Source organism: Mixophyes fleayi, chromosome 4 (genome assembly GCF_038048845.1).
Source record: "Mixophyes fleayi isolate aMixFle1 chromosome 4, aMixFle1.hap1, whole genome shotgun sequence".
Taxonomy (NCBI): Eukaryota; Metazoa; Chordata; class Amphibia; order Anura; family Limnodynastidae; genus Mixophyes; species Mixophyes fleayi.
In genome coordinates, this window is record NC_134405.1 from 277140955 (window position 1) to 277164558 (window position 23604).

Here is a 23604-nt window from a genome sequence, read left to right on the forward strand (position 1 = left end):
CACTGCACTTATAGTATTAACTTCTCCCCTCCTTTTTTGTCCTACTTTGCTCTCTTCTACTTCCTTCGTCCTCTCTCCCTTTTAGTTAGAGATGGGCGGGCTCGGTTCCCCGAGATCCGAACCCGCCCGAACTTTGCCTATCTGAGTACCAAACCGAGCAGGCTCGGTACTCTCCCGCCCGTTCAGAATCGAAATCGAGGCAAAACGTCATTGTGACGTCGTCGGATCTCGGAGCTCGGTTCTCGCGATATTTCAAATGCATAAATACCCGCCTCCACAGCAATCCATCGCCATTTGACAGAGGGAGAGAGCAGGGTTAGGTCACAGGCTGTATTAGAGCAGGGACAGAGCAATAATTGTATTCCTTATTATTTCAATTATTATTGAAATTCTGCTACCAATTCTATTAGCAATTGTTAGAGCAGGAAGAGAGGAGGATAGAGGAGGCATTTTTTTCAATATTTTGCACTACAAGTACTTTGGGGGTGTCCCATATTCCCCAGTGTGAAACAATAATTTTTCTGGCTGCAAAAAGTCATATCTAGCAGCAGTATATATATATAGAATATTTTGCACTACAAGTGGTTTGGGCTCATTAAAATGGATTGAAACCAGTCAGAATCAGCAAGCAGGTGCTGCCACCAGTCCTGATGGAAGTGTTCCCAGTACGTCATCTGGTAAAGCCTATGTAAAAGTACATAGTCTTTTTAAAACAGGGGAAAAAAAACACACCCAGAAAAAAATAAGTATACTTATAAGTATAAGTACAAGTGTAGGGTGCAATCTACCCCCAAATAGGAAAGGGGCTTGGGGCATTTCTATATCCCATACAGTCTTGAAAGGCTGCTGTTTTGGCAATTTCTCAATAAGGGTAGGGTGTCATACACAGACTGACCCCAAACTGGCTTTGTCCATTTCAATTTATATTGTACAGTCTATAACGGCTGAATTTTTTACTATTTTCTACAAGTGGAGGGCCTATACAGACAGAAACCAAACTGCCTTTGTCCATTTCTTTATATATTTAACTATAAGTGTAGGGTGTAATATACCCAAAGACGATGGCTGCATTGCCAATAGGCACAGATGGAGAGGAAGACAATCTGGTTTGTGTGTAGAATTAATGACGTACTACCAGGAATTAAACCGTTTTTTTCATAATTTATTAGCTTGACAATTACCTTACTTACCCAAGAAACAGATGGAGCACTAAATTAGGCCCAAAAACATCGATTTTTAAACAAAATTGCAAAGCAAAACCAAAACACGGGTGGTTTTGCCAAAACCAAAACCAAAACCTGAAGGTAATCCAGATCCAAAACCAAAACCAAACACGAGGGTCAGTGACCATCTCTACTTCTAGTTCCCCTCCCCCTCATTTCTTATAAAAACATACAAAATGAGAAGAAACACCTTGCATATTCATGTTATACTGTTCATAATGTTGGATGTTCTTTCTATATGTCCTGTTGTTTCCTCTTTAAATAAAGAGTTAAAAAAAAAAAAAGTGGGACTGCTTTAGTAATTTTGACCCATGATTATACCCAGTGGTCAAAGTGGACATATAGAAGTGGTGGTATGGATATTTAGAAGTGACGGTATGAAAAATGTAATGGGAATGTAAGTGAATGGAATTTGATAGTTTTACAATCAAAGCTGTTGGAGAAGTGGCAGTATAGCATACCACCATATATCAGCCCACTGACAACTTATAAGACCTCATAAAAGTAATCCAACCTGAAGAATGTCACTATGAATGCCTTCATTTTGTTGGCTTAACATCAAAAAAATAAATTAGTCTCCATGTTTAAATGAGGATAGACTGCACTTTCAAATAGGTGTAAAAGCTAGAATCTATTGTAATGTTTAGTCCTTATTCCAGTGCTTATCCATAACATTAGTCCTGGCGTGAACAAAAGTATAAAGAATATAGGAACCATTCAGGCAAATGTAGCTAACACTTATGATTTTAAGGAGCCAGGGAAGAAATGTCTCATTGATATATCTACAGAATCCAAACTCGATCCTAACATGTGTCTAGATCTGCATTAACTGAAGACCAAACAATCCCTTATACCAATCCTAATCACCTGACTGCCGTCACTAGTTGCAGATGAACTGCATTTTAATGCCAATTTCTCCATCTCAAAACATGGCTACCCTCATCGTGTATGTAACTAGTTTCTAGTGAAACGAGAAGCATTCTCCAATAGAATGTCTGTCTCCATGCGTTAACTGTACTTTTTTTTTTATAGAAAATGGAAATGGCTCCTGTCAAAAAGTATTAACATTTTGTGGTTCAAAAATGCATAACTACCTATACATTATGGTAGACATTTGTTACAAAAATGTTTTGTAGCTAAAAATCATCTTTGCTAGTAGCGCCTACATAACGGCAAAAGACATTGATTACATTATGTGGGAAGAAACACAGTCAGAAGGTATTTTGGTAATTCACAAAAAAAAGATGGTTTCCCCAACAATGCTTTTAAGAAAACAAAGCTTGTAAAGTACAGCTATATAATCAGCCATTTCACCTCTCACTGCTTTCATAACGGGAACATGTTGTGCTGGAATCACCTGTGACAGGCATTGTTAAACACATTGGGCAAGAGGTCACCCAAAAACGGACATATTGTTATGACCACAATAGGAATCAATTAATTACGACCGCTCCTATTCTGCATGGAAACAGAACTGGTGGTTGCGGAAGGGTATTGCAAAAGACAATAAATTAAAGACATCGGAAGATGGACAACCCAGTTAACTAACACAACTTATTTCTTTAATATTTAACTTAGGTTTACAAAGGGTGCTGTAAATAATGCTGTACACACATATTAGAATAAACATACATCAGCAAAACATATACATATAATTGTGGATGCTTAGCTCACCAGCCACAGGAAATTGTGGAGAGTGTATGGATCCAAACTAAACAACCATTGTCAGGGTGGAATAATTGATAATTATTGCATTTGTCTGAACATTCTCCTAGAAATCATTAACTTTACTCAAAATTATGGTGGTGCAGTTTGTAACAACCTTTTTTACTTTTTTGGTTAAAATTGTTGATACTTTGTAAAGAATGAAATAAAACAAACTCTTTCATGCAGAAGCAATTATCACTTTATAAATAAGCTAACTTGGTTGCTATAGAAAAAAACATGGCTATGAAAACATTGCCAAACAGCCAACATATAATCACAGTTATTCAGGCCAGCAGTTTGAAAAGAAACTCTTCCAAAAAGAATATGGTAACTGTGGTGGATCAGAAAATTATTACAGCAGCTGGACCTTGGTTAGTCAGTAGAAACCTACAGTACTTTGGTTTATTTTACCTTTCCCTATTTTTCATATACTAGCCATCTACATCTACTTATCAACTGTCCATATAACAAACTTACAAACCACTCAAATCAAACTCCTATGCTGCTATGATGCCTGGATAATCAGCTACTCCAGGAGCAGGCAAGGACAAGGAATCCCATTCTGGGAGTTGTGGGTGCCTCAAGTCCCTGCTTAAAGTTCAAAGTGTGAACTACAGATCTGACGTTAACCAAAAAACATAACCCACTATGACTTTTTAATAAGTGCTACATAGCTAAAATGCAAATTACAAATTTTTAGCAAATATTTGAAATGTTGCCCACCACCCCTATTGCTCCCCTTACATGAATAATTGAGGTCTTCTACACTACTGTTGTCGCTGTTTCTATCGGGTCTCCACAAGAGAGAACCAAATGTGTAAATTGGGTGCAATCTGAGCCCTACAACAGCTCCGCATCCTGATCTTGTAATTGTGCCACTTCTGAACGATGACTGAGATTACAGTATGGTTCTATTGCCTAGAGACAGTGAAGTCCTCGCTACGAAACAAGAACATAAGGCGGATTTGACATAGAACCCAGCTAGCGGCCTGTTTGCACATCAAGCCCTCAGTTCTGGGCATCAGACATTGGATAAAGCTGAATAAGTGTAGTAGAACATAGACAGTTTAGCCATTTGTTAAATATTACAATTTATAGCCACAAATTATTACTTGATAATTTGTGAGCAGCAGTACTCTCGTAAGGCCACTTTAAAGTTTTGCTTTGGCCACTTCAAAGTGTATAATTTTTCATCAAAGAGCCACTGCATACTTGAGAGCAGAGAGCTGTAAGCAGCCACCACAAATTAGTTAAAAAGCAAACTGCTTCAGATTGGAAAGAATACTAGCAGATTCTTCTTTCTTGATCCCTAACAGTCAACTGGCTCAGTCTGAATTCATACTAGATGGGGAGAATCATCTTCATTGGATAGTGGTGTAGATGACATATAAGCAGGTGCAAACGCAGGATTTGTAGAGGGGGGTTTTCACGCCACGCCGCCAGTGGGTGTGACCAGCATGCATGGAGGCGTGGCTATAATTTTAGACGGTACTTGCCTGCTCTGCAACTCTTCCTATCCCCATCATATTCACGGACAATGCTGCGTGCACTACTGTTCGCTACACGCAGCTCTCCCTTTTCATGCAGAGCCATGTGAAGTGGGACATACCTCCTCTCTCTACAGTCAGGACAAAGTCCTGACTGAGTGGGGCATATTCAATTCAATTGTTGGAGAGTTCTGTATTTCAAGCGAGTTACGTGTTTTTTCCGCGCAATTCGATTGTTTTGTTTTTTTTCCGAAACGGTGTTTTCGCGCTCCAGGCGTTTGTCAATGCAAAAGTATAGGGTGGATCAGAAGCCGGTGCGTTAAAAGCAATTCAATTGCTTTTTAACGCAGCGGGTGAAACTGGAAAATCAGCAGTTTCATCTCGCACCTCCTTGGTGTGCTCAGGAAAAAAAAAAAGTTATTTAAAGGTCATAAAAAGAGGTTTTAAACAGAAAAAATAGTTACATAGGTTCATTAACATAACATTGCAATTAGAAAGGATTAAAATTTCAATAAAAATCTATTTTAAAAAAATATTATAAAGTTTACCAATTTCCCTTTTGAAAACTAACATCAGTGGTTTAGTTTTTTTTTTTTTTGTGGCTGCCTGACTATAGGCAGCTATCAAAAAATTGTCAAAAATAGATTTTAATTTTTTTGTTTTATAAAAAAAAACAAAAACGTGTGGTCCCCCTCTATTTAGTCTTAACCCTAGTACTGGCAGGCTACTGCTGTTTCCGTGAAAATGTGGGAAAAATTTCGCGTGGGGTCCCCCCTATTTTCACTGAACCAGCACTAGGCAAACCAGACGGGGTTGGCGGCACTATAGCAGTGGGACACGCAGCAGGGCTCCCCCTGCCATAATGACTAACCAACCCCAGACTGTTCAGCGCTGGGCTGGATTCCCTATGGAGTGGGGTCTGCTGAATAAAAAAATAAAAAAACAGTGCCCCCCCCCCCCCATAGGGACACCCAGCCCAGTGCTGATAGCACTAGGGCTCTTCCTACCCCCGTGGGCTGTGGGTAGTAGGGCAATAAACGGTGATTTATTTTGAAAATAACAAACGGACACCATTTTGTTTTGTGGAACTACAGGTTCCAGCCAGCCATGTTGGCCTAAATACTGTGGACATGCTGCTACTTGTATAACTACAAGCACCAGCGTACCCACGGCAGCCAGGACATGTTGGCACTTTGTGACGAAATGAGTTTAATAACCCTGTGAGCATGTCTCATTTCTCACATAATGTGGATTATAGTACTTTTTATAGCCCATGCTGTTTGTTCCCCAGCTCACCAGACTATAACTGCATTGTCCAATAACATGTGGCTAAAGGGACATTGTAATTCAGTGTACATATGTATATTGTTTATTGTATATTGATAACTTGAAGTAAGGTTGCTATTCTTTGTCCTTAAGCTGAAGCCAGGGGGATTGTGGGTAGGGATCAGGTTGCCAAGTGCTGGAGTAGAAAAACTAATTAGTGTCCATTGTTCTCACCAGGCTAGTCCAGAGAGAGGCTATCTAACAGGGGAGGTTCTCTGGAAGGACAGCTCATCTTCACTCCCCTGTCCAACCCCCCCCCCCCCCCCTCCCTAGTCCAGCACTGACCAATGGTTAAGTAGAATAGACACAGGGGTTTGCCCAGGGAGGGGAAAGACTGTGGAAATTAGACCTGTCATATATAAGGAACAACCCCAGGGGGGAAGGGGGGTCATGCTTGGATTTCATTCAGGAAGGTGCAAGATGGAGTTTTGAATTGTCGTTTTCTAACTCGAGTCTATATGTGCAGCTGAGAGGGATCCATGGGTTATGAAGTCTGGACAGCAGGTGACTATATCTCCTTAAGTTATTGGGGTAAGGGACAGATGATGTGGTAAATCTGCCTGGCATTTATTTACTGTGTGTAGATAATATTCTAGTGTGATTTGTATGACAATAAATATACTGTTGTAATTTTAAAACTGCATTTTGCCTGAGTGACCATACGAATCCTAGAAGGTACTGGGTAGCACTGGGCCAGATATACCCAGTATCTTCACACACTTGAATAACCACAAGTGTCAACATGCCCTGACACCCATGGCTGGCTGGGACCTGTAGTTCTACAAATCAAAATGTTTAATAAAATCACAAAACCCTCATTCCAACCACAAATCTTTATTAAAAATAATAAATACACAAAATACTCACCATTGAAGAAATCCTCTGTTGTCTGAAGCTTTAGTTCCCCAAACGGATGCAAACAAAGGCCCACTAAAATATTTATACCTTCCAAAATGTCCGGCTTGCCCACTGTCCCCGAATATTTGTACCTTCCAAAATGTCCGGCTTGCCCACTGTCCCCAAATATTTATACCTTCCAAAATGTCCGGCTTGCCCACTGTCCCCAAATATTTGTACCTTCCAAAATGTCCGGCTTGCCCACTGTCCCCAAATATTTGTACCTTACAAAATGTCCGGCTTGCCCACTATCCCCAAATATTTGTACCTTACAAAATGTTCCTGCTTGACAAATCTTCAATTCTTCTGGCCAGGGGGGTTGCATTCTTGCTTGCAGACCATATTTGTAAGATCCACGATTACTTTGCTTGAAGATAAAACAAAAACAAGATCAGCCGCATTCCTCTTACTAAAACATGCTAAGAACAATAGTTAGAGCGCGAGGTGGTGTTTGCAAGATTTGGAATGGAATTGTGCGAGTTTTTTTAAAAACGGCTGCTCAAACCTGTAAAAACGAGCGCGGGATTTTTATTTTTTTTCCCGCGGGGGGGACATTTCAACCTCGCCAACAATTGAATATGCCCCAACGTGTCAGAACATTTGGCAGACTGTCCTGCTCTCTCCTACCTGTTCTTGAGCAGCAGCAGCAAGTAGTGAAAGCAGCGTGTCCTAAGCACAGCTGCTGCTTGTCTGGGTCCTGGAATATTGGGTCCCTGTTTTGAAAAAGGACAGGTACATGATATAGAAAACCCATCAATGAGTGAACATAGTAGGCCTCCCTCCCCGAAAGCAGCTCTATATTAAATCAAAAGCAACCACATTTAATAATTAGGCCTCCCAGCAACCAACCCGGACAGTAGATTAATGTAATTTACCTCTAATAAAAAGATCCATTTCCCCCCAAACAACCAGCATTAAATGAATAGCATTTATATTTAATAAATAAACAAACTTTTTCCTCCCAAACATTAAATAATTAGCATTCACTTTTAAGAAATAGCTTTCCTCCTCAAACTCAGATACACATTCAATTAATAGCATCCAAACCACCCCAACATTAAATGCATAGTTCCATCATCCCACCCTAAATAGGTGGGCCATAACCCCACTATTAAATTAAATATACCCAACAGTCACCCCACCAATAAATTAAAAGCTCCCAACCTCAACCTACTATGAAATTAATATTTCACATCTTATCCACATCACATAAAATACCCCTCCTACACTTACATTAAAATCCGTTTTCCCCCCTCCCCCATACTTATATTAAAAGTCCCTCCAAGCCTAAGTTTACAAAGGAACTATTGTATTTATACATTAAAACCCCAAACTTACATTGAAATCACACAAGAGTCCCCACACACACACACACGCAAACACGTTCACACGCTTACCCTCTTCATCTAGTGCTGTGTCTTATGTCCTCCTGCTGCACACATGAGACTTTCAGGCAGTGGGTTTGCCTATGATAAGGGACGTTTACTGGTCAGGAATCTCTAGGTGCTAGATGGGTTGTGATTATTGATTAGAAAGTGCATGGTGTTTGTCAAAAGTTGATGTTCAAAATATGCTGGGTGCTTGTTACTGGTCAGAAGGTGCTGGTCAAAGGGTGTTGGTCAGAGGCTACTGGACACTGGTCAAAGGTGTTTTCGGATTAAGTTATGTGTACTGTATCTTCAATTTTACATGCAGCCTTCAGAGCTTGACTGTGATGTATCAGTGACCATAGGAAATTTGGTCCCAAGATCGATTGTAAGGGAAATTTTACATTTACGGTATATTGTCATTATTCTCTACAAAGCAACAACAAAATAATAAAATACACAAATTGAAAAACTAAAATATTTTTCTATAAAACAAAAATGGTTAGCATGAACGATTTTCATTATACTTGCCTGAGTCAAATAGTATTTGTACAGTAATAAAAATAAATTAAAAAAAAAAAAAAAAAAAAAAGAGTGTTGGAAAACATTTTATAAATGCCAGTCAGTAGATTCACAGAAGAATTAGCAACAATATGGGCAGCACGGTGGCATAGTGGTAGCACTTCTGCCTCACAGCACTGGGGTCATGAGTTCAATTCCCGACCATGTGTGGAGTTTGTATGTTCTCCCTGTGTTTGCGTGGGTTTCCTCCGGGTGCTCCGGTTTCCTCCCACACTCCAAAAACATACTAGTAGGTTAATTGGCTGCTATCAAAATTGATCCTAGTCTCTACCTGTCTGTCTCCCTCTCTGTCTGTCTGTGAGTGTGTGTCTATATTAGAGAATTTCGACTGTAAGCTCCAATGGGGCAGGGACAGATGTGAATGAGTTCTCTGTACAGTGCTGCGGAATCAGTGGCGCTATATAAATAAATGGTGATGATGATGATGATGAACAACAAAACAATAGTTGATGTCTATTTAATGAAGATAGAAGTTAAACATGTTGTTAGTGTTTATGTATAAAAGGCCTGTATAGATTGAACAGCTTAGATCAGCCACAAGGTTATACCAATTTACACTCTATTAACAACAGTCAAATGATTAAATTAATCAATAGCCACATGATGAAATGATTAGCTTCCAAAGAGTTCATCAGATGGATCAATGTGCTAATGAAAGCACAAAGTAGCTGACAGAGGTGATCCATCAAATTCTGTTTGTCTTCTCTCGACCCCATCTCTCACTGATTTACATGAATTTCAACCTCTGTCTTTGGGGCCATCAAAGCTATAAACTATTCTGGAACTTTTATTACCAAAACATCAGACTATCTCCTCTGCTCAATTTTCTTACTGTACAGCGCTTATCCCAGGCATGCTTAAATATAGCAAATCTGCCTGTATGTTCCATGCATCGTCTACACTTTTTAAAAAAACAATATTCAATGAATATCAGTGTATCAATGAATCTTTTTAAGGAAACAGTAAAAAGTAATCCCCAAGCAGATTGATGGATTACTTTACAGTCTAAATAAAATACCTCCAGTATAAGGTTAATCTGTTTTTCTACTTGCCATTATCTATTTATCTGTCTCAGACATATTCTTCAGTTCAGTCACAAGGAGAAAAACTATTATTAGGTGATAAAATCAAATCCCATGGTTTAGTGATATTCGCGATATTTGAGCATTGTTAGACATTGCGGTGTAGTGTTACAACCACACAGGCTCAGTCAGACAAATGGGTCTTTCAGAAGTTTCTCGCGCCTTGGTCCAAACAAACTGTCATGAGCAAACCGATGTGAAGAACGCAGGCATTGCCCCTTGTGTGATAAACAGATTTTCAGAGCGATTTGCTCATGTTACTTTTTACTTTAAACAGAACATGAGCAGCTTCTGCCAAAACACTTGTCAGAACAGGCCGCATATAGGTATAATTATTACTTTAAAGTGACTTGGTGAGGTAATTTTTATACTATGTTGTGCAGGTTGTTATTGCGTTATTACTTTTATTTATTTGCTTCTGTGCTAGAAGATACAAATTATATTTTATATTTTTACAGTTATTCTATATAAATAAAACAATGAAACCATATTTACATGGATACTTTATTTAAAAAGTAAGCTTGGTGAAAAAAAGGTAAGGAAAAAAAGATTTGAACATTTTCCATTACATAGGGATAAATTTATCAAGCTGCGAGTTTCCAGCAGGTTTTAAAAGTGGGGATGTTGCCTATAACAACCAATCAGATTCTAATTAACATCTGTTTAGTACATTCTACAAAATGATAGCTAAAATCTGATTGGTTACTATAGGCAACATCTCCACTTTTAAAACCTGCTGGAAACTCGCAGCTTGATAAATTTACCCCGTGGTATTTTACTTTGTGAGAAAAACATGGCATTAATGTTCAAAAAGACAAATATTCTTGGAAAAAAGAGTTCTCGATGCAGACTTACTTCTTGTCATATGTTTTACTGATCTTTTATAGGCATACAGGAATTTATTTTTCTTTTATTATTCACTAAAATGCTCTTAACAAGTCTCCACTTTGAATGTGTTGCACAAAATACACATATATGTATAATGGAATAGTAAGGCATTGTTAAGGTTACACTAACGAGTATATTTGTCAACCGGTAGTTTTGAAAAACACTGAGAATTGGCAGTTTGCCTTCATGATTTAAATAGAAATTTTACTAAAGACAAAGCCTATCGGGTTTTGCCTTTAATAGAATTGCCATTTTAAATATGGACGGAAAACCGCAGATTCGGTTTTACATAAATCGACAATTGATAAGTTTACCCCTAAATGTCCGAAAACGTATTGAATTTCACTGCAATCATTTATGGCTAAGACCAAAGCAGACCGATATCAATACAATCTCCTTAGCACTCTCAGGACACAGCTTACAGGCTATCAGTTGCTTAGTGCGACGTATGTGTCTCTAGGGCTGTATTTACTTAGGTGACAGCATAGAAATAGTTTTAGGTTCATTTTATTTGCTTTTTACCTTTTAATTTCCTTATTTTGCTACTTGATCTTTACCAGCCACCTATAACTCCCAGTACAAATAAGGCACAGGGGGTGAAGAACAAATGAGCATATGGGGTGCACAATTAAGAATGTAGGGTGTATTCAGTGGCAACCCCAGAAGCTCTGCTAACCACTGACAGTCAATGTGTTAATGGTCTGTTTATGATCAGGCAGCAAACACTATTAATAAAATATTCAGGAATGCGGGAAAAAACAAACAAAAAACACATAACAAACCTCTGACGGTTTCTTCTCCTTCTGCCTGGTCCAGGTGGTTTTTGTAGTTGGTACTTTGGAACATCTTGACCATGATGTTGTGTGACCTACAATTAAGAATGCAACAATGAAATAAATCCAGAACCAACTGTAGAGAATGTATGTATTAAACATTGTTGTGTCAAGAACAGAAAGCTGCAGTTTTTTTTAATAATCAGATGCCAGTTCACAGCTATAACCAGTGGTCAAAGTGGAAATTTAGTGGCTGTATGGAAATGTATGTGAATGAAATTTGATAGTTTCACAATGAAAGCAGTAGAAGTGGAGGTACGACATACCACTATATACCAGCCCACTACGACTACTGACTATAACAGCATAATCATACAGGATATTGCATGACAATCAGGGTTGACCAGCAACACATAAGTATGGTCTACTGTTTCTACTCTGTACAGTGCTGCGGAAATCTTGTGTCGCCTTATAAATAAAGGATAATAATAATAATAACAACAACAACAACAACACATGGACAAGAATAGTGACTGGCAATACGCCTACCTACAGCATGCACACAATTAGTGAAGAATCTTAAGCTGAAGTGCCACGGGGGTTACTTTGTAAGATGATGCAAGAACAAAAATGTGCTGTACCAAACAGCAAACAACCAGGTATCAGCCATCACCAGTCTAACCACATTAAACTGCTGAAGCCTGATACCCAGATACCTCCCTGGCCCTTCTTTGTCTGAGGTTGTATCTTTCCCTGAACCCCACACTTCACTATCCTTCCTTACCTGTGGCAACCAGCAGTCGCAATGTTCAGTGGTACTAAAGGCAGAAATGTAACCTGTTTGCTATTTTTAAAATTTTTGTGCTTTGCCATTTTTGGCACTTTTGGGCTCATCAGAACCCAACTTCAGTAGGTTCTGGAAAGTAGCAAAATACTGGAAAAGGGCACATTTTTTTATTTGTTTACTACAAAAAATATTGCGCAAACAGTTGAAAAGAAGGAATTGTCATAACTTTCTGAACAGTCGCGGGTCTGTCTGTAAGGCTGCCATTTTTTTACGCATGTAATTATGGTATCCCCTTTGAGCTGACTTTGCATATTTTACTTCTGGCACCGCATTCGCCACTACCATCTTTTCTGTGATTTTCATGCCCCGAATATCAGAGTGCACTGTAAAGGACACAGAGACACAAAAAAGCATACCATTTTATAAACTAGACAACCTTCACATCAAATAAGAGGATTTATACTTATGATAAATCGGTTTCACTGCTAACCATGGGGTTGAGTAGGGTAGGGAGGAGTTTGGCACCTAAATAGTTAATTATTTTAGCTGATGACAGGCCCTCCCCCTGCCAACCCCCAATGGAACTCAGTTTGATTAAAAAAGCCCCAAGAAGATAGACCAATCAACCTAATCACATAGAAGAAAGCAGAAGGGAGGGAACGCAGTGTCCCCCAGATGGAATCAGAGAAACCAATTTATTGTAAGTATAAATCCTCTTTTCTCTTTCATCCATATGGGGGACACTGCTAACCATGGGGACCTACTAAAGCAGCCCCTCTGAAGGGTGGGACCGCTCTCATAGCCCAGCACGTAGAGCACTACGGCCAAACGAGGCGTCCTCAGACGCAAAGACATTAAATTGGTAAAATCTTGTGAAAGTATGGACCGAGGACCAGGTGGCTGCTCTGAATAACTGATCCGCTGGGGCCCCGTTCCGCGCAGCCCAAGACGCCCCAACCTAACGGGTAGATTGGGCAACAATACGCTCCGGCACAGGATGGTTAGCACTGACATAAGCTTGCTTAATTGTCAGGGTAAGCCATCTACCAATCGATTGCTTAGATGCTGGCCATCCACGTCTAATAAAAATCAAATTAAACAAACAGAGAATCTGTCTTACAAATCTTTGCAGTTCTCTTAACATAAATTCGTAAAGCCCTAACCACATCCAAAAATTTAATTTTTCCTGTTCCAGAAGCCCGAGGCTCCTCTTTGAACACCGGAACTACTATCTCCTGACTTACATGGAAACCAGACACCACCTTAGGAAGAAAAGATGGAATAGTTCTTAAAACTGCTCTATCATGAAAGACCAGATAAGGTTCACAACAAGATAAAGCCCCCAGCTCAGAGACTGTCACGGGCACTAGGAGTTCTGCCCAGGATTCACCAGGTGACTATGCTTACCAGAGGGGCGGAGTTTGCACAGCGGTCCTCTGGCAGCAGGGTGAATAGTGCAACGTATATAACAGCAGATGGAGAGAGAATGCCAATGGAATTGATGATAGTCAGTGACTTGCAGCTATACTGGTAGATGAGTCAGCGACTTGCAGCTATACTGATAGATAAGTTAGCGACGTGCAGCTATCGTGCAGCTATACTGGTAGATAAGTCAGCGACGTGCAGCTATAGTGGAAGGCAGGTTTCAACCACGGAGAGCCGGGTGGACGTGAGCAGGTGAAGGAAGGTAATGGGAGTGTCAGTGGTCTGCGTTCAGCAAGTTGTACCACTGCTGTGATAAGAAGACTTGTCCAGGTGCAGGTAGGGTAGCGGGAAGTCAGTGGTCTGCGTTCAGCAAGTTGTACCACTGCGAGGAGGTGAGGACTTGTCCAGGTGAGGATAAGTGGAGGAATGAATAGAGTCAATAATTGTATGAATACAATGAGAGCACAGAGGAACTTGCTCCAAACAGATATGCAGCATTATAGCTAATAGTATATAGCAAGTAAGCATACCGCTGATGAGTAGAGAAGCTTGTTCACGAGGATATGCAGGCACAGCAGGAGCGCTGAACGGATGAAGCGTGTATGGGAACCGCAGGTGAGCAGAGCAGGTAATCCAACAGACAGCTGAGGACACGAGCAGGATACAAGAGTCAGTAGCGGGTATGAGAACCGCTGATGAGCGGAGCAGGTAATCCAGCAGACAGCTGAGGACAGGAGCAGGATACAGAAGTCAGTAGCGGGTATGAGATCCACCGATGAGTAGAGCAGATAATCAGCAGGAAGCTGAAGACACGAGCAGGACACAGGAGCCAGTAGCGGGTATGGGAACCATCGATGAGTAGAGCAGGTAATCAGCAGGAAGCTGAAAACACGAGCAGGACACAGGAGACACCTTCAGAGACTCACAGGGAATGAGACTCAAGATCAGGCAACGATGTAATGAGCACAGGTGCCTTAAATAGGGAGAGGTGCCTGATCCTCCAATTAGATTAAAAGCAAAGGTCATAAGAGTTCTTGGGTGCTGCGCATGCGCAGTCCATCAAGATGGCGGATGGCCGCGGCTCAGGACAGGCGCCGGCAGGAAGGCTAGAGAACCACGCACCAGTACAGAGCCACTCACGGTCCGGTGAGTGACAGTACCCCCCCTTTTAAAGGTGGGCACAGAACACTTGGAGCCGGGTTTGCCCAGATACTTGGAATAAAATCTTTTTAGAAGAGCTGGAGCGTTGAGATCTCCTCGCAAAATTTTAGCATCTAAAATATGAGTAATTTCAAACTCTTCCTCTTGATGAACTTGTACTGGCCGAGGTGCTGAAGGAGGAACAGAGAAACGGTTGATGATAAGAGGCTTGAGTAATGACACATGGAAGGCGTTGGAGATACGAAGGTTCATAAGTAATAGTAGTTTGAAGCACACCAGATTTATCACCGGAGTGATCTTGTATGGACCAATGAAACGGGGAGCGAACTTCATGGACGGAACCTTCAGGCGAATATTTTTGGTAGAAAGCCATACGCGGTCTTCAATTTTCAGTGGAGGAATAGCTTGCCTCTTTTTATCAGCAAAACATTTGTATCTGGCAGATGTCTTCTTCAGGCAGGAATTAACTTGAGACCAGATATTTTTGAAACTCTGACATACACTCTCCACTGCAGGAACTTGGGTGGGAGGGAGGGCAGGAAATTCTGGGAAAGACGGATGGTGACCGTATAACACAAAGAATGGACTTTTTGAAGATGACTCGTGATACATATTGTTATGGGCGAATTCAGCCCATGGAAGTAAATCTACCCAATTGTCTTGGTTGGCTGAGGAGAACATCCTTATGAAAGTCTCAAGATCTTGGTTGACTCTCTCGGTCTGTCCATTTGATTGAGGATAGTAGGAGGATGATAGTGACAATCGGATACCCAAGGTCTTGCAAAGGGCTCGCCAGAATCTGGAGACGAACTGTACTCCTTTATCCGAAACAATCTCAGATGGACATCCATGAATTCGGAAGATCTCCTTGATAAAATGGTCAGCCAGAGTAGACGAGAAAGGTAAACCGGTTAAAGGAACAAAATGTGCCATTTTTGAAAATCTATCCACCACTACCCAGATGGTATTGCACTTTTTACTAGGAGGAAGATCGGTGATAAAGTCCATACTAATATGGGTCCAGGGCTTGGAAGGAATGGGTAGTGGTTGAAGTAATCCCGCCGGTGTTCTGCAGGGGGTTTTAAACTGGGAACACACCTCACACACGGCCACAAATTCTTTGACATCTCTCCTCATAGAAGGCCACCAGTAGCTTCGAGAAAGGACTAACGTCTTGCGTTCACCCGAATGTCCAGAAAAGCGTGAAGAATGATACCACGATAATATTTTTTTACGTAGAGATGGAGGCACAAGGGTTCTCCCAAATGGTAGCACCTTGGTGGAGGAAGTGGCCAGAGTCACACATTTGGGATCCAATATGGGATGATTAAGACAATCTTCAGCGTCAGAGGCCGCCACAAACGCCCGCGATAAGGCGTCTGCTTTTTGATTCTTGGAAGCTGGTTTGAAAGTTATGATAAGCTGAAACCGGGAAAAGAAAAGTGACCATCTTGCCTGACGAGAATTCAAACATTGGGCAGACTGCAAATATAACAGGTTTTTGTGGTCAGTAAAAATAGTAACAGGATGACGAGCTCCCTCCAGCAGATATCTCCACTCCTCTAATGCTGCTTTTATGGCCAACAACGCCTTGTCCCCGATAGTGTAATTTCTCTCTGCAGGTAGAAGACCTCGAGAGTAGAAGGCACAAGGATGGAATTTTTGTTGCTCCGATTTTTGAGATAGTATGGCCCCTAGGCACACATTAGAGGCGTCTACTTCCAAAAAGAAAGGAAGGGTCACGTCAGGCTGTCGAAGAACAGGAGCGGAGGAGAAGGACTTCTTGAGGAACTAGAAAGCTTGAAGGGCCTCGGAGGACCATTGTTTAGTGTTAGCTCCCTTCCGGGTCAGAGCCACTATGGGAGAAGCGATGGAGGAAAAACCTTGAATGAAACGTCTAGTAGTTTGCAAAACCTAAAAAGCGTTGGATTGCTCTGAGAGTAGTTGGCTGGGGCTAACGTAGTACAGCGTTCACCTTTTTCAGGATCCATCTTTAGACCAACTCCGGACACAATATATCCTAAGAATGGAATCTGGGATAGCTCAAAGGAACATTTTTCTAACTTGCAAAATAAAGGAGTTTCTCTGGAGTCTGGAGAGGACCTCTGCCACATGTTGATGATGAGTGGGCAGATCCTGAGAAAAGATTAATATGTCATCCAGGTAGACGACGACACAGACATACAACAAGTCCCGGAAGATCTCATTCACGAAACCCTGGAAGACAGCTGGGGCGTTACACAACACGAAGGGCATAACTAGATATTCATAGTGGCCATCCCTGGTGTTAAAAGCTGTCTTCCATTCGTCTCCAGACTTGTTCCGGATTAAATTATAGGCGCCTCGGAGATCAAGTTTGGTGAAAATCCGGGCTCCCTTAATGCGATCAAAGAGCTCGGTAATTAGTGGAATATGGTACCGATTTTTGATAGAAATGGCATTGAGTCCACGATAATCTATACAGGGTCGTAATGATCCATCCTTCTTCACAAAAGAGAACCCCGCTCCAGCAGGAGAAGTGGAAGGTCGGATAAATCCTCGCTGGAGGTTCTCCTTGATATAATCAGAAGTTGGTTGGGTTTCTGGTAGTGAGAGTGGATACACACGACCCCTAGGAGGGTTCTTGCCAGGTTGTACGTCAATCCCACGCCCGATGAGGAGGAAGGCGTTCAGACTGGATCTTATCGAACACATCCGCGAAGGAAGCATACTGTGGAGGAAGACCCGGTGGGCAGGGTGTAATGGAAGACTGATTTATTTTGATTGGAACAACTTGAGACAAACATCTATGATGACAAACCGAACCCCAGGAAGTGACTTGAGGAGTGTTCCAGTCAATCTGAGGCGAATGAAGTTGAAGCCATGGAAGGCCAAGTACGATGGGGCTGGTGGTAACAGGAAGGACCAACAAGGAAATTTTCAGTGGTCTGCGTTCAGCAAGTTGTACCACTGCTGTGATGAGAAGACTTGTCCAGGTGCAGGTAAGGTAGCGGGAAGTCAGTGGTCTGCGTTCAGCAAGTTGTACCACTGCTGTGATGAGAAGACTTGTCCAGGTGCAGGTAGGTAGAGGAGGCGTCAGTGGTCTGCGGACAGCAAGTTGTACCACTGCGAGGAGGTGAGGACTTGTCCAGGTGAGGATAAGTGGATGAATGAATAGAGTCAATAATTGTATGAATACAATGAGAGCACAGAGGAACTTGCTCCAAACAGATATGCAGCGTTATAGCTAATAGTCTATAGCGGGTATGGATACCGCTGCTGAGTAGAGAAGCTTGTCCACTAGGATATGCAGGCACAGCAGGAGCGCTGAACGGCTGAAGCGGGTATGGGAACCGCAGGTGAGCAGAGCAGGTAATCCAACAGACAGCTGAGGACACGAACAGGATACAAGAGTCAGTAGCGGGTATGAGAACCGCTGATGAGCGGAGCAGGTAATCCAGCAGACAGCTGAGGACAGGAGCAGGATACAGAAGTCAGTAGCGGGTATGAGATCCACCGATGAGTAGAGCAGGTAATCAGCGGGAAGTTGAAAACACGAGCAGGACACAGGAGACACCTTCAGAGACTCACAGGGAATGAGACTCAAGATCAGGCAACGATGTAATGAGCACAGGTGCCTTAGGGAGAGGTGCCTGATCCTCCAATTAGATTAAAAGCAAAGGTCATAAGAGTTCTTGGGTGCTGCACATGCGCAGTCCATCAAGATGGCGGACGGCCGAGGCTCAGGACAGGCGCCGGCAGGAAGGCTAGAGAACCACGCACCAGCGCAGAGGCACTCACGGTCCGGTGAGTGACAGAGACCCTCCGAACTGAGGCAATAGCCAGCAGGAAGACCACTTTCCAAGTTAAAAACCGCAACTCCACTGAGTGCAACGGTTCGAATGGAGGCTCCTGCATTATATTAAGGACCAAATTAAGATTCCAAGGCGCCGTTGGTTGAACATAGGGCGGCTGGATGTGAAGCATCCCCTGCAAGAAAGTCTTAACATCCGGTATCTCCGCCAAACGTCTGTGAAAGTACACTGACAGTGCTGACACCTGAACTTTTAGAGTTCCCAAGCGGAGACCTCCCTCCACGCCATCTTGTAGAAAAGTAAGAAATCTAGTCAGACGAAAAGACTTTGAATTGTAAGACTTCTTCTTACACCACTTTATATAAGTATGCCAGATGCGGTGATAAATCTTAGCCGAAACTGGCTTCCTAGCTTTGAGGAGAGTATCCACTACGTTTAAAGAAAACCCTCTCGATCTCCACAGACTGGATTCAAGACACAGACTCTGATGCAAGAATGGTCCCTGAGTAAGCAGATCTTTTCGAAGCCGTAACCGAACACTCGGACCTACTGCCAAGAAGAATCTCTGGATACCAGACTCTTCATGGCCAAGCTGGAGCCACCAGAATGACTGGCCGATCTCCCTGCTTGACTCTTCGAAGGACCCTGGGAATCATTGATATGGGGGGAAACAGGTAACCTAACCTGAAGTCCCATTGTCTTCACATCCACTGCCACTGCAAGCGGATCTCTTGCTCAAAACTCTGGAACTTTCCTGTTGACGCCATCAGATCTCGATCCGGAAGTCCGCACCCGTTTACCAGTGACTGGAACACTTCCGGATGAAGAACCCACTCTACCGGTAGAACCTCATGCCAACTTAGATAATCTGCTTGCCAGTTCTGTATTCCTGGGACGAAAACTGCTGACAGCGTCGGCACGTATCTTTCGGCCCAAGCCAAAATCTGAAACGTCACACCTTCATTGCTCCTACACTCTTTCTTGGTGCCTCCTTGTCTGTTTATGTACGACACTGTCGTGGCATTGTCGGATTGAATGCGAACCAGCCTTCCTTGCAAAACACTCTGAGCTCTCTGCACTGCTTTCAAGATGGCCATCAGTTCCAGCACATTTGTAGGAAGAACAGACTCCTGCTCTGACCACAGCCCCTGCATTCTCAGGTGAAGGACACTGCCCCCCAACCTTTCAGACTGGCGTCCGAGGATACTAAGATCCAGGACCATGGAGCAAAAGAACTGCCCTCCCTCAGATTGTCCCTCACCAACGACCATCTGAGGGACTCTCTCGCCTCTGGTGACATTATTATCCATTGACGATCCAACCTCAGATGGGACCCTTTTCCTCAGCATGTCCCATTGGAAACATCTGGAGTGAATCCTTCCGTAAGGGAGCGTCTCGAAAGATGCAACCATCTTTCCTAACAGTTTCATACACAGAAGCACTGACGACCTCCTGTGAGACAGAACCTTGTTTGTCAACACCTTACTTTGTCCTCTGGAAGAAAAACCTTCATGTCTGCCGTGTCCATTATCAATCCCAAAAATGACATCCTTTGGCAAGGTATCAGTTTAGACTTTGTTCCGTTCAAGAGCCAACCATGCTTTTTCAGCACCTTCACCGTAAGCTGAAGATGTTGTTCCAACAACTGTGCTGTTGCCGCCTTGATTAGTAAATCGTCCAAATAAGGTACAATCTGCACCCCTTTGGAATGAAGGAGTGCCGCCATTACCACCATAATCTTTGTAAACAACCTTGGGGCTGTTGCAAGTCCGAATGGAAGAGCCCTGAACTGACAGTGAGCTGAACCCACCGTAAATCTGAGAAGCGGCTGATGCCCCTCCCAGATTGGAACATGAAGGTAAGCATCCTTGATGTCCATTGATGCCATGAACTGACCTGCCTCCAGGCCGTTTATGACTGATCTCAGGGATTCCATCCGAAAGGAAACTACCCTCAGGTAACGATTTAGCTGCTTGAGATTTAGCACTGGCCTGAATGAACCATCCGGCTTTTGGACCAGGAAGAGGTTTGAGTAAAACCCTTTCCTTCTCTGGTGCTCCGGAACCTCTAAAATAACTTCTTGTGAAAGAAGCAAATCGACACAGGTGAGCATTGCCTGTCTTTTCCGAGGACAGTGGGGCAAACTGGTTACAAAAAACCTGTGAAGAGCTGGCCCTACCAAGTCTATCATGTAACCTCTTCCCATGATTCCCTGAATCCATCTGTCCCCTGAGGACTCTGTCCACTGTTGACTGAACAGAAGCAAACGTCCCCCCACTCCTCCCTCCGCTAACAGAGGAGGATGGCAGTCATGCTGCCGGTTTATCCAGAAGCTTGGTGGAAGAGGGCCGTCCTGCTGAGGAGGAAAAGGATGACCTTTCCCTAAGAGACTGTCTCCTACCTCCAGAAGCTCTTGACCTGACTGTCTGGCCTCTGCCAGACACGCCCCCACGAAAAGGCTGTCTAAAAGAACCAAACCCTGGAGTCCTAGGTCTAGGAGTATTAACCGGTAGGGATGTACTCTTTCCCCCCCGATGCCTGTGAAATCCAGGAGTCCAATTCTGGACCAAATAGAACTCCACTAGCATAAGGAATGGATTCTAAAGATCTCTTAGATTCCACATCCGCATCCCAAGCTCTCAACTATAATGTTCTTCTTGCTGCTACTGCTGTAGCTGAAATAGAAGATGATATGGATGCCGAATTCTGGGCCGCTTCATACACACAACCTGCAGCCTCCTTCAGGTGCATAGCCAAAGGGAGCAACTCCGAATCCTGTAATGCGGATGCTAACTGCACAGCCCATGCTTCCATAGCGCTTGCAACCCAGGCACGCCAGTCTGAAGTTTGTACCAGCAGCTGTAAATACCGACTTTAGAAAAGTTTCCAACTTACGATCAGTAGGATCTTGTAATGAAGCCATTCCTGGTACCGGCAGTGTTGTCTGGCGAACCAACCTCGCCACAGGAGTATCTACTCTCGCCACCTGTTCCCATCGGGTCATATCCTCCTCTTGTAGCGGATATAATGACCCAAATTTTCTAGGCATAGTGAACCTCTTATCCGGTTGTTTCCAAGAGGCCTCTGCAATCTCTCAACTCTGCAGAGGGAGGGAACCAGACCGCCTGTTTAGAAACCTTCTTAAAAAAAGACCGGTCCAAAGACCTAGGGGTAAATGTATCAATCTGCAGGTTCTTCAACACCCGCGTGTTCAGCCTCTTCCGCGATTAAATTTCAAGCGGCGCTGCATTGTAAAGGGAAGTTAACCCTTTACAATGCAGCGCCGCTTGAAATTTAATCGCGGAAGAGGCTGAACACGCGGGTGTTGAAGAACCCGCAGATTGATACATTTACCCCCTAGTCTCTTCCACTTCCACAAACCCCAAGGTCTGACGTACTGCTTTTACCAGATCATCCATACCTTGGTACCTAGAGCCTTCCTCTGACTCTACTAATGAAAGATCAGAGTCCTCTAATAATTCGCCTTCCTCCTCAGAGGATCCCTCTGAGTCAGACAGAGACAAAAGCGGATTTGCTGATCTATGTCTCTTATTTCCTTGTAAATCCCTAGGATTCTCCAGCAAATGGTTTAGCCAGTCCAAACATTTAGCCACTGCAGACCATCCAGCATCCCCCGCTTGGGATGACTCCTGGTGTGCCAGGGAAGAAGATTGTCCCTATACCTGAAGGCAACGGACTAATCATCCCCCCCTTCCCCTGAACTCATAGAGGCTAGCGTTCCAGAGGCAGAGGGAACCCCCGTAGCCACCACTGGAATCTCAGCTGGTTTAGATAAAAGCTTAATGAGGGTATCAACCCACTGTGTCAAAGCTGCCACCCATTTGGGGGGGGATCTACCCCGAGTGGAGCTGTCCCTAGGCTGCATCACTACAGGCGCCGCAGCGCAACCAGCACAAAGCACCCCTGGGTCCAGATGTTCACCAGCTAATTTAGCATTACATTTGGAACAGGCAAAATATTTGGCACGTGTTGCTTTACTTTTATCAGCCATCATATGTGAGAAAAAAAAGAATAAAGTCACGTACAAGATAGAATAGGCACAAACACACAAGATATTTCTCAGAAATACTAATTATGAACAAGTCAAAATATAGTATTTCTGACCCAAAAAGGAGAGCTATAATCTCTTTAAAATTAATCTCTACCCAGTATATGTGCCCACAATATTTATACTTCTCTATCTAGCATATATAGAGAGAATAAATGGCACTTAGCAGGGAGAAGTCTGTCAGCAGCTGCAACTTCCTCTCAGAATGGCTGCTGTGTCCTTTCCTCTTGGTATTTTGGCGCCAGAGGAATCGTCCACCTGCTTCTTCAGCAGGGGAGGCCCTTTATATAACTCCCCTTCCGCTGGTCTCTCTCCGTTTTATGTGCAGTATACCAGAAATTTCCACTTCTCCACTTAAACGGAATCGCCTAGTATCTGCTGAACTGCCCCCTTAAAAACGCTGTTACAGCGCGGCCATTTCCCCAAGTTCCACCCTCCTCCTTTCACCGAGGAGGGGACTTGGTACGCTCCACTCCTCTCCTCCACGTAATGGCCCCGGGGAACGGCAGGTGTGCCGGCGCTCTCTGCCTCTGGCAGCGCCAGACCCTGCTAACAGTGTGACAGCGTTCAAGCAGACCGCTTGTCACACTGTGAGAAGACTCACAGTTACAATGTGAAACTGTCAGCGGGAGCCGCGGCTCCCCTGCTGACAGTAGCTTCTCTGCCAACGAGTGTGCTCTGTATTACCGAGCCACTCGTGTACTACTAAACGAAATAAAACTTTAAAAAAGAAATGAAAACCTAACTACAGTGAACATTTTTCACTGTGCAGCTCTTTAACTTCAGCCCATACTCCTTGGGCACCTACATCAAACTGAGTTCCGTTGGGGGTTGGCAAGTGGAGGGCCTGTCAGCAGCTAAAAGAATTAACTATTTAGGTGCCAAACTCTTCCCTACCCTACTCAACCCCATGGCTAGCAGTGTCCCCCAGATGGATTAAAGAGAAAAGTGGGCCAGCTACCTTTCTAACTAAAGTCTAGAATGCACAGCAGTTTACAGGGGGAGCAGCAATAGAGGAGCAGCTTTCAATTATTTA

At 43.1% G+C, this 23604-nt stretch overlaps 1 protein-coding gene across 4 annotated transcripts in view; it reads right to left on the reverse strand.

Annotated features, from left to right (window-relative positions):
* JADE2 (jade family PHD finger 2) overlaps positions 1-23604 on the reverse strand; it is a 363485-nt gene that overhangs the window by 286561 nt on the left and 53320 nt on the right. For all 4 annotated transcript variants that reach the window (XM_075209765.1, XM_075209763.1, XM_075209766.1 and 1 more), the window contains one exon: positions 11342-11427. In XM_075209765.1, coding sequence (XP_075065866.1) covers positions 11342-11427 — 86 coding nt within the window. The remainder of the gene's footprint in view (positions 1-11341; positions 11428-23604) is intronic.